The sequence below is a fragment of the Cherax quadricarinatus genome, chromosome 79 (assembly GCF_038502225.1).
Source record: "Cherax quadricarinatus isolate ZL_2023a chromosome 79, ASM3850222v1, whole genome shotgun sequence".
Taxonomy (NCBI): domain Eukaryota; kingdom Metazoa; phylum Arthropoda; class Malacostraca; order Decapoda; family Parastacidae; genus Cherax; species Cherax quadricarinatus.
The window spans coordinates 9,921,313-9,935,397 of NC_091370.1; the positions used below are offsets into that span (position 1 = coordinate 9,921,313).

The 14,085-nt window shown below is 38.5% G+C and overlaps 1 protein-coding gene across 3 annotated transcripts in view; it reads right to left on the reverse strand.

The window, feature by feature from the left end:
• Nucleotides 1-13,342, reverse strand: part of Creld (Cysteine rich with EGF like domains) — a 57,336-nt gene extending 43,994 nt beyond the window's left edge. For 2 of the 3 annotated variants that reach the window (XM_070101915.1, XM_070101914.1), the window contains exons 1-3: nt 13,242-13,342; nt 7,928-8,201; nt 2,134-2,280 (exon numbers count right to left, since the gene is read on the reverse strand). In XM_070101915.1, the coding sequence (XP_069958016.1) occupies nt 2,134-2,280; nt 7,928-8,200 (420 nt within the window). In that variant the 5' untranslated portion in view covers nt 8,201; nt 13,242-13,342. Of the gene's footprint in view, nt 1-2,133; nt 2,281-7,927; nt 8,202-11,671; nt 11,774-13,241 lie in introns of all 3 variants that reach the window. The other variant, XM_070101916.1, reaches the window with a different exon arrangement.
• Between the last annotated feature and the right edge of the window lie 743 nt (nt 13,343-14,085).

A 14,085-nucleotide genomic window follows, 5' to 3' on the forward strand; every position in this document is an offset into this window, starting at 1 on the left:
TGGAGAGGATCCCAACCGTTTTGGATACTTTTTTTGGTTATGTGTTGGATATGGGTGCTGAAATTCAGGTTGTTGTCAAGGTATAGGCCTAGAAATTTGCCCTAATTATGTCTGGTAATTAGTGTTGTCGATCTTAATGTTAATTTGTGCATCTCCTGCTCTGCTACCAAACATAATATAGTAGGTTTTGTCAGTGTTAAGCGTAAGTTTATTGGCTGTCATCCAAGTCGATATTTTGATCAGCTCCTCGTTAACAATGGTGTTGAGGGTGGCAAGATTAGGGTGAGAGATGACATAAGTCGTGTTGTCAGCAAAGAGAATGGGCTTCAGGTGTTGGGATACGTTTGGAAGATCATTGATGTATACGAGGAAGAGCAGGGGACCAAGGACACTTCCCTGCGAAACTCCAGTATCAAGTGGCCGTGTTGTTGATGCTGTGTCTTTAATGGTGACATACTGATACCTATTAGTAAGGTAAGATTTGAAATAAGCAAGCGCATGGCCTCTTATACAGTAATGGTCAAGTTTGTGGAGTAGGATGTCGTGGTCTACTGTGTCAAAAGCTTTTCTTAGGTCAATAAAAATTCCTAGTGGATATTCCTTATTTTCCAATGCTGTGTAAAGCAGATCTAGCATTTTTATGATTGCATCATTAGTGCTTTTATTTTTCCTGAATCCAAACTGGCAGGGGTTGAGTATGTTTTGTGCCGTTATAAATGAATATAGTCTCCTGTGCACAAGTTTCTCAAAGATTTTGGATAGCAATGGTAAGTTTGATATTGGCCTATAGTTGTTTAAGTCTGTAGGGTCACCACCTTTATGTATTGGTGTAACCCTTGCCATCTTGAGTAGTTTCGGGAAGGTGCTAGTTTCCAGTGACTTGTTAAAAAGTAATGAAATAGCATGCGAAAGGACATGGGCCATTCGCTTGTACAGTAATGGTGGGACATGAGACAGATTCCCTGAGTTATTTTTAAGTGACTTTATAATCTCGGTGACTTCCGTGGGCTCAGTTGGTGCAAGATAGAAGGAATTTGGGAAATTCCCATCTAGGTAGTCCCCAGCATGGGCATTGGTATGTGGGATTTTATTGGCGAGATTAGATCCTATGGTTGAGAAGAAGTCGTTCATCTTGTTAGCTGTGTCAGTGGGATGTAGTGGTGTTTCATTAGGTTTAGTTAGGGCAATATTCTTGTTTTTTTTCAGTTTGTGGGTCCCTAGAATCTGAGAGAGTGTTTTCCAGGTCTTTTTTATATCTCCTCTAGTGTCTGTGAATCTACTGGAGTAGTATAGTTGTTTGGCTTTCTTTATTACTTTGGTGAGAACTGATGAATAGTGTTTAAGAATATCTTTGTGTATTAAGCTCTGTCTATATTGCTTTTCATATTGGTGTTTCTTGTCAATGGATTTCAGAATGGTGCTGGTTAGCCATGGGCAACCAAGCCGTTTATTTGTGATCTGTTTCGTTAAGGTTGGTTTGAGAGACTTAAGAATCATAGTGGCATACACAGTGTGATAAGGCATGGCAAAGCTGAAAAATTCCAACTCCAACAAGTGTTCAATTGTGACAAAACAAGCCTGTTCTGGAAGAAAATGCCAAACAGGGCCTACATTACTCAGGAGGAAAAGGCACTCCCAGGACACAAGCCTATGAAAGACAGGCTAACTTTCTTGTTTTGTTGTAATGCTAGTGGGGACTGCAAAGTGAAGCCTTTACTCATGTATCACTCTGAAAATCCCAGAGTGTTCAAGAAAAACAGTGTCTCATCACTCATCAATACTCTTCCATAAAGGTAGGTGTCATTTTAACATTTATTTATATAGTTATTGTGCATGTCTCATTGTTTTCTTTGTAGGAAAATGTATATTTCATGAAAAAAAAATGATTTTTTTTAATACTTTTGGCTGTCTGGAATGGATTAATTGGATTTTCATTATTTCTTATGGGGAAAATTAATTCAACTAATGATAATTTCGTCTAACAATGAGCTCTCAGGAACAGATTAATATCGTTAGCCGAGGGTCCACTGTACTTTCTAAAAGGAAAATTCACTATCTTATGACACAGTCACTGTATGAGTCATCGGAAATAATTCTCATTATTCAAAAAAAGTATTCATGAATTTTACTCACCTGTTTCTGTCCTCTTTCAACATCTTTGCATAATTTTTCCTGAATCTCAATCAATCGCACTTCAGATTTCTTATACGACACCATTTTCTCTGCTTCCCAAGCTGAGTCTCCACCTTCAAACTTTCCACGAGCAGTTGACTCTATTCCCTTTAGGGAGGTAAATTAAAAAAAAATATAAGTACAAAATTTTCTGGCATATAAGGTGTACTTTTTCCCCACAAACAATCTTGGAAAATCAGCCTGCACCTTATATACTCAAGGTCAGGGTCAAGGGTAGGTTTTGGGTTATTGTTTTAACAGTTGTTCACTAGTGTTATGTTACAACTAAATGAAAACACCTTGTATGACTTACATGCTCATGCACCTTATTTTTTTTTTTTTCCAACAAGTCGGCCGTCTCCCACCGAGGCAGGGTGACCCAAAAAAAAAAGAAAGAAAATCCCCAAAAAGAAAATACTTTCATCATTCAACACTTTCACCACACTCGCACATTATCACTGTTTTTGCAGAAGTGCTCAGAATACAACAGTTTAGAAGCATACACATATAAAGATACACAACATATCCCTCCAAACTGCCAATATCCCAAACCCCTCCTTTAAAGTGCAGGCATTGTACTTACCATTTCCAGGACTCAAGTCCGACTATATGAAAATAACCGGTTTCCCTAAATCCCTTCACTAAATATTACCCAGCTCACACTCCAACAGATCGTCAGGTCCCAAGTACCATTCGTCTCCATTCACTCCTATCTAACATGCTCACGTACGCTTGCTGGAAGTCCAAGCCCCTTGCCCACAAAACCTCCTTTACCCCCTCTCTCCAACCCTTTCGAGGACGACCCCTACCCCGCCTTCCTTCCCCTAAAGATTTATATGCTTTCTATGTCATTCTACTTTGATCCATTCTCTCTAAATGACCAAACCACCTCAACAACCCCTCTTCTGCTCTCTGACTAATACTTTTATTAACTCCACACCTTTTCCTAATTTCCACACTCCGAATTTTCTGCACAATATTTACACCACACATTGCCCTTAAACAGGACATCTCCACTGCCTCCAACCGTCTCCTCGCTGCTGCATTTACCACCCAAGCTTCACACCCATATAAGAGTGTTGGTACTACTATACTTTCATACATTCCCTTCTTTGCCTCCATAGATAACGTTTTTTGACTCCACATATACCTCAACGCACCACTCACCTTTTTTCCCTCATCAATTCTATGATTAACCTCATCCTTCATAAATCCATCCGCCGACACGTCAACTCCCAAGTATCTGAAAACATTCACTTCTTCCATACTCCTCCTCCCCAATTTGATATCCAATTTTTCTTTATCTAAATCATTTGACACCCTCATCACCTTACTCTTTTCTATGTTCACTTTCAACTTTCTACCTTTACACACATTCCCAAACTCATCCACTAATCTTTGCAATTTTTCTTTAGAATCTCCCATAAGCACAGTATCATCACCAAAAAGTAACTGTGTCAATTCCCATTTTGAATTTGACTCCCCAAAATTTAATCCCACCCCTCTCCCGAACACCCTAGCATTTACTTCCTTTACAACCCCATCTATAAATATATTAAACCATGGTGACATTACACATCCCTGTCTAAGACCTACTTTTACTGGGAAGTAGTCTCCCTCTCTTCTACACACCCTAACCTGAGCCTCACTATCCTCATAAAAACTCTTTACAGCATTTAATAACTTACCACCTATTCCATATACTTGCAACATCTGCCACATTGCTCCTCTATCCACTCTATCATATGCCTTTTCTAAATCCATAAATGCAATAAAAACTTCCCTACCTTTATCTAAATACTGTTCACATATATGCTTCAATGTAAACACTTGATCTACACATCCCCTACCCACTCTGAAACCTCCTTGCTCATCCGCAATCCTACATTCTGTCTTACCTCTAATTCCTTCAATTATAACCCTACCATACACTTTTCCTGGTATACTCAGTAAACTTATTCCTCTATAATTTTTACAGTCTCTTTTGTCCCCTTTCCCTTTATATAAAGGGACTATACATGCTCTCCACCAATCCCTAGGTACCTTCCCCTCTTTCATACATTTATTAAACAAAAGTACCAACCACTCCAACACTATATCCCCCCCTGCTTTTAACATTTCTGTCATGATCCCATCAGTTTCAGCTGCTTTACCCCCTTTCATTTTACGCAATGCCTCACGTACCTCCCCCACACTTACATTCTGCTCTTCTTCACTCCTAAAAGATGGTATACCTCCCTGACCAGTGCATGAAATTACTGCCTCTCTTTCTTCCTTAACATTTAAAAGTTCCTCAAAATATTCTCGCCATCTACCTAATACCTCCATCTCCCCATCTACTAACTCCCCTACTCTGTTTTTAATGGACAAATCCATACTTTCCCTAGGCTTTCTTAACTTGTTTAACTCACTCCAAAATTTTTTCTTATTTTCATTAAAATTTCTTGACAGTGCCTCTCCCACTCTATCATCTGCTCTCCTTTTGCACTCTCTCACCACTCTCTTTACCTTTCTTTTACTCTCCATATACTCTGCTCTTCTTATAACGCTTCTGCTTTGTAAAAACCTCTCATAAGCTACCTTTTTCTCTTTTATCACACCCTTTACTTCATCATTCCACCAATCACTCCTCTTTCCTCCTGCCCCCACCCTCCTATAACCACAAACTTCTGCCCCACATTCTAATACTGCATTTTTAAAACTATTCCAACCCTCTTCAACCCCCCCACTACTCATCTTTGCACTAGCCCACCTTTCTGCCAATAGTCGCTTATATCTCACCCGAACTTCCTCCTCCCTTAGTTTATACACTTTCACCTCCCTCCTTCCACTTCCACCTCCCTCCAAATTCACCTTATATGCTAGAAAATACAGTAATGCTGTAAATTAATGAGCTTCAGATGCCCTTTACAATTACAGCTAAAAATTGAAAAACATGAAACGGGTGGGGTCTGAACCCATTCCGTTGTCTGCAACTGTGTTATTATGATTTCACGAGTCAATTAAAGCTATACCTTGAAGTCTGGCAGCCAAAAATGGATACAGTAAATTTGTGATTAGCAGAAATAACCTGCACATAGAAGAGAGGAGCTTACGAGGACGTTTCGGTCCGACTTGGACCATATACAGTACAAGTCGGACTGAAACATTGTCGTAAGCTCCTCTCTTCTATGTGTGGGTTATTTGTGTATCGTTCCAGTCACGGTATTGTGCCTTTTTTTGTTATTTTTTTGTGATCAGCAGCCATTTACCCACCAACTCTAAGCATTTTTTAACAATTGTTTTTATAATAAATATATCAATATAAGAATAAAATTATTTAAATATGAAAACTGTTTGCTCACTACCATTCTGTTAAGGAAAGATCTTGCAGTTCTCTGGCCTAGTAACAGGTAGACAAAATCTCATTTAGTACCCAAATATAATAGATTTTTCCAGTTTATGAACTATTCATATTGTATTTACATAGCTTAATTAACATCTGATATGTAATTAATGCCCTTAAGAAAAGTGAAGTTATTACTCAGTATTATTCATATCAATCAATCAAAGTTTATTCTCTATAAGGATTACAATGCGGGGTTTACAGATTTTGGATATTGTGTGGGTTACATGTTATAAAATACTAATTACAGAGGGGGCCACTAGGACACCTAGCATGGCTAGGCATTTCGGGCAGACTTAGATTAATTCTTAATTCTAAATTATTACAAATTATGGAGTATGTTGGTATTATGGCTAAGTGACTAAATTATAGCTTGGGAGTTTAGCAATGTGAATGCTTTTATTTTGGCACAATACATAGTTTGTATATTGGAGTATCACAGGCAAACTTACGACTAGTTAAGATTCATTATTTTAAGATTAAGATTCGCATTTCTGCGTTTATAGTCAAATGGGTGAGTGAGTGAGTAAGTGTGAACCACCAGGTGGTTTTCATATAGTTAGTTGACGGGGTGTATCAGGGAGATAAGATGTTTTCTAACGGTAGTTTTGAAGGTGATGAATGTATCTGCAGTTCGAGGTTTCAGGTAGGGTGTTCCAGATTTTAGATAGTAAGTTGGTAGACAGCAACCACCCAGGGAGGTACTACCGTCCTGCCAAGTGAGTTTAATTTACAGTCTTTCTTGAAACATGATTTATGTTGTAAATATCTCTACTGGTATCATTGTTACTGATGTCTGGAATACTATTACACACTACCACTAGTGTCATCTTCTCATAAAGTATTTTATTTTTTCCCGGACTAGGTTCCCATGAAGAAAAAAAGGACCCAGAAACAAATAATTTTGGCTGGCTCTTTTGGGGTTACCTTGGGTAATTTACACATGTATGATAATTATACAGTGGACCCCCGCATAGCGAACGCCTTGCATAGCGAACAATCCGCATAGCGAACGCTTTGTTCGCTAAAATTTTGCCCCGCATAGTGGACAAAAACCCGCTCAGCGACCTTCGTCCGAGACGCGTCCAATGTGCGGCCTCAGCCAGCCTCACATGTGCTGCCCGTCCCATTGTTTACCAGCCAGCCTCCGCGGTAACATTCAAGCATACACTCGGAATATTTCGTATTATTACAGTGTTTTCGGTGCTGTTTCTGGAAAATAAGTGACCATGGGCCCCAAGAAAGCTTCTAGTGCCAACCCTGTGGTAAAAAGGGTGAGAATTAGTATGGAAATTAAGAAAGATTTTGAAGGGTTTGGGGCTAACCCTGAGAAGCCTATGCCAGTTGTGGAATCCATTGTGCCTACTTCAAAAATTAAGGAAATGTGTGCACAGTGGGTTGAACTGCAAACCTTTATGGATGAAAATCACCCTGACACAGCTGTTGCAAGCCGTGCTGGTGACTATTTCAATGACAATGTTATGGCCCATTTTAGACAAATCGTAAAGGAACGGGAGATACAGAGCTCTATGGACAGATTTGTTGTGCGACAGAGGTCCAGTGACTCTGAAGCTGGTCCTAGTGGCATTAAAAGAAGAAGGGAAGTAACCCCGGAAAAGGACTTGCTACCTCAAGTCCTAATGGAAGGGGATTCCCCTTCTAAACACTAACACTCTCTCTCCCCTCCTCCCATCCCATCAATCATCACCAGATCTTCAATAAAAGTAAGTGTCATGTAATTGTGCATGCCTTTTTCAGTTTGTGTGTACTAAAATTAACATTTTTTTTGTGGTAAAAAAAATTTTTTTTCATACTTTTGGGTGTCTTGCACGGATTAATTTTATTTCCATTATTTCTTATGGGGAAAATTAATTCGCATAGCAAACATTTCGCATAACGACCAGCCCTCTTGCACGGATTAAGTTCGCTATGCGGGGGTCCACTGTACTTATTTGTAGCTGTGTCTAAATAAAGTGACTTGCAGTGTATGAATAGGAAGAGTATAGGTCTAGTGTCCCTATTCTCAACCTCTCTCTTATTGCACTCACTGACTGAGTGAAATCAGAAAGTATATTTCCCTGATTTAGCTAGATATCTGTGAACTTGTTGGGCTTCTGTAACAAGCTAGAAGGAATGTAGATATACATCTGAGTAGCTTAAACCTAAATAAAAAAAATAATGTAGCTGTCACAATTCTTAATACTGTATGTATTCCGTAAATGCACAGGTTTCACAAAGCACGGATAGTGTATGCAAGGGGACAAAGAAATCACTACAATAACAGAATGAGCAACAAGAATTTTAATGCAACAGAGCAGGTCTTATTCAGCCTACAATTAGTTGTGAATTTGTAGCCGATTATGTCCATACCTTTTTGAAAGAGTCTGTCAGGGTCTTGCAGGCACTGCATGGTGGTAGTTTGGCAGACTTCAAATTCTCCTTATTCTTATTTTTGTCTCCATCGCTACTGCTACTGCTGCTGCTGCTAGTGGTGGTGCTACTGCTGCTGCTGCTAGTGCTGGTGCTACTGCTGCCATCAGGTCCACTTTTACTTCTGCTTGTGTCTGGGATTATTTGTGCTACCAAGCAGCTTAGTCCCACCACAACTAAGAGAAAAACTTCCTTTCTGCACAGTCTATGCATTCTGAAAATATGAAGAAGTATAAGGAATATTAATCAGGGTAATGAAGATAATTGATTATCCAGTGATCAGTTACTTGGTGTTCAACATAATCCCACAGTTTTGTTTGATCTGGTACTTAAGCAGATAATGGTAAAAAGGAGCATGTAACAGGAGGTCCTATGAAAAATGATATGAACACCCAGTACTGTTGAAAATTTGGCATACTCTTCGCCCTGGAAGTGCAGGATAATCTATGATCATTTCTTTCTTTGCCCATTTACTTCTGAAAGCTCTACATGTATGATTTTTTTCTTGAGACTTTTGTAGACCATATTACACAAATTTATTTGCCACAGTCTCATGCCTAATGGTTATTTCCCATTTATCATACCTAATGCTACTCCAAAATTTTAACCATTTTTTGTTTAAACTATTTTATTCATACATTTTTCACCTATATTTTCCTTGGATAAAATGATTGCATATAAGTATGTAAGTTTATTCAGGTATACACAAATACAGTTACATAGGTTATCATACATAGCAGCATATGGTAGGTAAGACACATAGGCAACAGTTAGGCAACTGTATACCATTTTGATGTTCATAGCAGCATATGTGTAGAGTACCTAGGATAACCCCCAAAAAGTCAGACAAAGTGACTTATTTCCAGTGGGGTCCTTCATTAATGTTTTCAAGTTGAATGCAGCAACTGCAGTTTATTTTCCAGAATATACAAATAACTAAAACTGGAAGAGAAAGTCTTTCTTATAAATCTCAAATTATATAAATCAAATTAGTTTACAAATAAATAAATACTACACCATTAGCACACAACGACATGATGTTTATACTTTTTCCTCTTGCTACTTATATAACAGGTTTGCCATAGTAATGCACATTAAGAATACAAAATGTAACAATCTCTTCCAACAGCTTAATCAGGCACTTAATAGCTTTAATTTTAAATTACATAATTATTATTACTTTCTTTGACATAATTAGAGGTAATATACCCAAATTTTTCATGGCTGTATATTATTATTATAAACACTGGGAAGGGTTTGCATTAAATCATTATTTTCATAATCAAAACCAAGCATTAAACCCACTAGGGTTCCATTAAACCCATAGGGGTCAAACAGTGAATGAGGCATTGGGAGGCAATCAGGTTTGATCCAATCTAATTTCCTGGACCAAAAGCCCCTTGTTAGCATCAAGGAACCTTCCTTGAGGGAATATATCTATACAGCCTCTCCTCACTTAGCGACTTGCTCGTTTACCAATGACTCGGACTTACGACAGGCTTTCTGACCAATATGCATATCTAAATAATGTATATTAAAGCTGATTTCCTCTATTGTGTTTATTACAATATACAATACACTACTGTATAAACATTTAAAAATATACCAGAAATGTTACAAATGGTGCAAAGGTGACATTAAAACAATATCAAAGATTGTATTAAAGTTGGTAGAATTACCAACAATATGTTAGGTATATGGACACAAGTGCAACTAATGTAACATTTTACTGCGGCAACATTTCGCTCTCCAGGAGCTTTATCAAGCCGTTACAAACAATACATGGACACAGAGGGTATATACTATAGGCTTAAAGTGAGCTGTAATACTAGTGGTAGTAGTAGTAGTAATACATGTAGTAGAACAATCAACTTGCATATGAGTAAAAGGTTATAAAAGCTATTCCTTGGGTAGCATAAAAATAGGCTAGACAAATATTTCTGTTAGTGGTTGGATTTGAGAAACTAGAAACTAAGTATGTAGTTTGGACGTAACTTCTCTCTTCACTAAAGTGCCTACCACACAAGCCATTGACATTCTACAACATCAAGTCAATTAAGACCTTAATCTTCCTCTACCTCCTGGAGATTTTGTCAACTTGATTGAACTCTGCATTAATTTCAATTGCTTTTCTTTCAATAACAGGCTCTACAAACAAACCTATGGTATAGGAATGGGGTCCCCCATCAGTGCTATCTTAGCCAACTTGTATATGAAGCACCTGGAAGCTGAACACTTCACAAACATCATCCCCACCAGCGTCGCTTGGTTATGTTATGTGAACGGCGTCCTCATAACAACTCCCACACGTTCTGATGTGTGGAATCTTCAAGCAAGGCTCAATGCAGATGAACTGGCTATCCAATTTACACTTCAAGAAGAGTCCAATGACAAGTTACCTTTTCTAGACATCCTCATTCAAAAAATAAATAATCTAAGATTTCAAGTTTACAATAAAATTAAAAACAAGATACAAAGACCAAAAAAGGCACCATCATCGGATTTTTCATAAGAGCATACCGAATTTGTAGTCCTGAGTTTCTTGACAAGGAATGTACTTACAAATGCCAAACCTTCACTGATCTACATTTTCCTTCCTTTTTCGTCAAAGACGGCAAGAAAAGAGCTCTTCAGATCATTAATTCTCCACTATACCTTGTGGAAGCTGCGACAGAATATACGTAGGTGAAACAACAAGGAACCTCGAAACACATCTCAATGAACACATTAATGCATGTAGGAACGATAACTTGAACATTACCTGCATACAACACCGGAATTCCACCAATCACCTCATGAAATTCAATGACGCCTGACTAGTGATCAGAGAATCCAATTTTCACAGACGTAAATGCTTTGAATCAATTGCAGTTTCTAACACAATCAAGCAAAATAAAGGCAGCTTCATCATGTCTGAAATATAAGCAAAAATCCTCAAAACAATAAACCCTGCCATCACATAGTTGCTGCTGCTAATACTAAACAAGAACATATCAGAGGAGGAACAATGAAACAGGCCTTCTCAAATCCAACCACTAACAGAAATATCTGTCTAAACTATTTTTATGCTACCCAAATAATAGCTTTTGATTGTTCTACCACAAGTATTTCTACTACATACTACTACAACTAATATTATTACTAATATTACCACTAGAATTACGCCTCACACTAAGCCTATATATATATATATGTACTGTCTGTGTCCATGTATTGTTTGTAATGGCTTGATAAAGCTCCTGGAGAGCGAAACGTTGCCACAATAAAATGTCACAATAGTTGCATTTGTGTCCTTTTACCTAAAATATCAAAGATGTTGACACAAACCCACTACCATGATAGTATGCTCCTCAGTGATGAATTTGTTTACCGACGTGGTCTTAGGAACGGAACTCTGTCATTAAGTGAGAAGGGAGAGGCTGTATAAATATAGGAAGGCCCTGCTTATACAGCAGATGGTTCTGGGCTACTGTTGTAAAGCAAAAATTGCTGTAAAGTGAGACAGCCTTTTTTTTACTTTCAAATGAATACAAAAGCCTGGTAACATGTTTACACTATCATATGCAGCCTCTCCTCACTTAACGACGGAGCTCCATTCCCAAGACCACGTCGATAAACGAATTCATCGCTAAGTGAGGAGTATACTAGGCCTAAAAATGCACATACAGTAAATACATAACTTACCTTAAAATATTTTTGTCCTTAGCATATAATGAGTGGTTAATATATAGTGGTACCTCGAGTTTCGGCCATAATTCGTTCCAGAAGGCTGCTCGTGTGCTGTTACTGAACGAGTTTGTTCCCATAAGGAATAATGTAAATTAGATTAATCCATTTCAGACCCCCAAAAATACACTTACAAAAGCACTTACAAAAATACACTTACACAACTGCTCGAGTTGGGAGGTCTTCGAAACTCGAGGGACAACTGTATTTATTGTAGGAAGTCTGAATAAATGAAGAATAGGTATAACTGAAAACCACTGTATTAGTGAAACAATGTAAAGTGAAGTGCCCTAAAGTGGGACACTCATGTATTTAATGCCTACATTCACTGGGTGCTGCAAAATTATGTTCAATATTCCTGGTAGCTGATTCAGATATATAACATTAAAAATATTAGGCAAAATGGTCTAGACAAATACTGATAGTAATCTTGTATGAAAGATTTAATTTTGAAGAACCAGAAGTCACAATACCATGACTGGAACAATTCATGGATAACTTACACTTAGGAGAGCAAACTTATAATAATGTTTTGGTCTGTCCTGGACCACTGTCAAGTCACATGTGAGAGTGGTCTGTCCTGGACCACTGTCAAGTCACATGTGAGAGTGGTCCGGGATGGACCTAGACAATAGTTGATGACACACTGACTCTTTTGGGGTTATCTTAGGTGGTTAACCCTACCCTGACTTATCCTGGGTGGCTAACCCTTCCCTGGCTTATCCTGGGTGGCTAACCCTTCCCTGGCTTATCCTGGGTGGCTAACCCTTCCATGGCTTATCCTGGGTGGCTAACCCTTCCATGGCTTATCCTGGGTGGCTAACCCTTCCATGGCTTATCCTGGGTGGCTAACCCTTCCCTGGCTTATCCTGGGTGGCTAACCCTCCCCTGGCTTATCCTGGGTGGCTAACCCTCCCCTGGCTTATCCTGGGTGGCTAACCCTCCCCTGGCTTATCCTGGGTGGCTAATCCTCCCCAGGGTTATCCTGGGTGGCTAACCCTTCCTTGACTTATCCTGGGTGGCTAACCCTTCCCTGGCTTATCCTGGGTGGCTAACCCTTCCCTGGCTTATCCTGGGTGGCTAACCCTTCCCTGGCTTATCCTGGGCGGCTAACCCTTCCATGGCTTATCCTGGGCGGCTAACCCTTCCATGGCTTATCCTGGGCGGCTAACCCTTCCATGGCTTATCCTGGGTGGCTAACCCTCCCCTGGGTTATCCTGGGTGGCTAATCCTCCCCTGGGTTATCCTGGGTGGCTAATCCTCCCCTGGGTTATCCTGGGTGGCTAATCCTCCCCTGGAAAGTCACAGTGACTTTACTACCATTACCATGGGTTAAATATCCATAATATACTTCAAAATATACCCATAATAAGCATACCTTCAAGAAAACTAAAAAAAAAAAAAAAACCTTAACGAAAAACATTCCACCCGGGAGTCGAATCCAGGCGACCGCGGTTATGACCCACTCTATTAATACTGTAGTGAGGTGTATGTGATCCACAGTGAGGTGTAAGGAAGGTTCACTCACCCTGGAGGTGTAGTGTGAGGTGTGAGAGAGTAAGTGTGAGGCCACAGTAATACCACAACAAATGTTGGTGTTTACACTCCTCCAGCTGACATCTCGGTTCCTTTACTTTATTAACCTTTTAAAACCTTCCTTATCTAATTCTAGAAAAATCTATTAATAATAATAATAATAATAATAATAATAATAATAATAATAATAATAATAATAATAATAATAATAATAATAATAATAATAATAATAATAATAATAATAATAATAATAATAATAATTAATAATAATAATAATTTAATTCCAAAAATAATGCAGTAAGGAAGGAAGCAAGTATGGAAGCAAATAGGTAAGCAAGCAAGCGAATAACTTCATTAAATCACAATTATGCATACAGTAAATACAATCACTCAACTTTCAAGTATAAAAAATTGCTCACAAACAATGTCCAGAATATCTTGCTGTCAATTTTGTCAAGGTTGGGAACCAAAGCAATCATAGTACTAGGGGAAGAGAGCACAACTTTGTAGTATCCACAGTCAGTGGCCAGGCTTCAAACACCTTTTATTGTACAGCAATAAAGGAATGGAACAGACTACCCGCACATGTCAAAGCCAGTCATAGCATGAACCAGTTCAAGAAGAGTGCCAAAAGGTGTTTGATGAATGTAGCTACAGAAAGGGAGGGGAATGATTTTCTATTTTTTAGCTAACATACGTGTAAATTTTACCTTATTCCTAGTAATGACCCTCGTATTGTAGATAGTCTTAATGACCCTCGTGTAGTAGATAGTCTTTTTAGTATGATAATAAGATGTTATCTTCATTGTAGAATAATAAGAAAATATTATAACCTT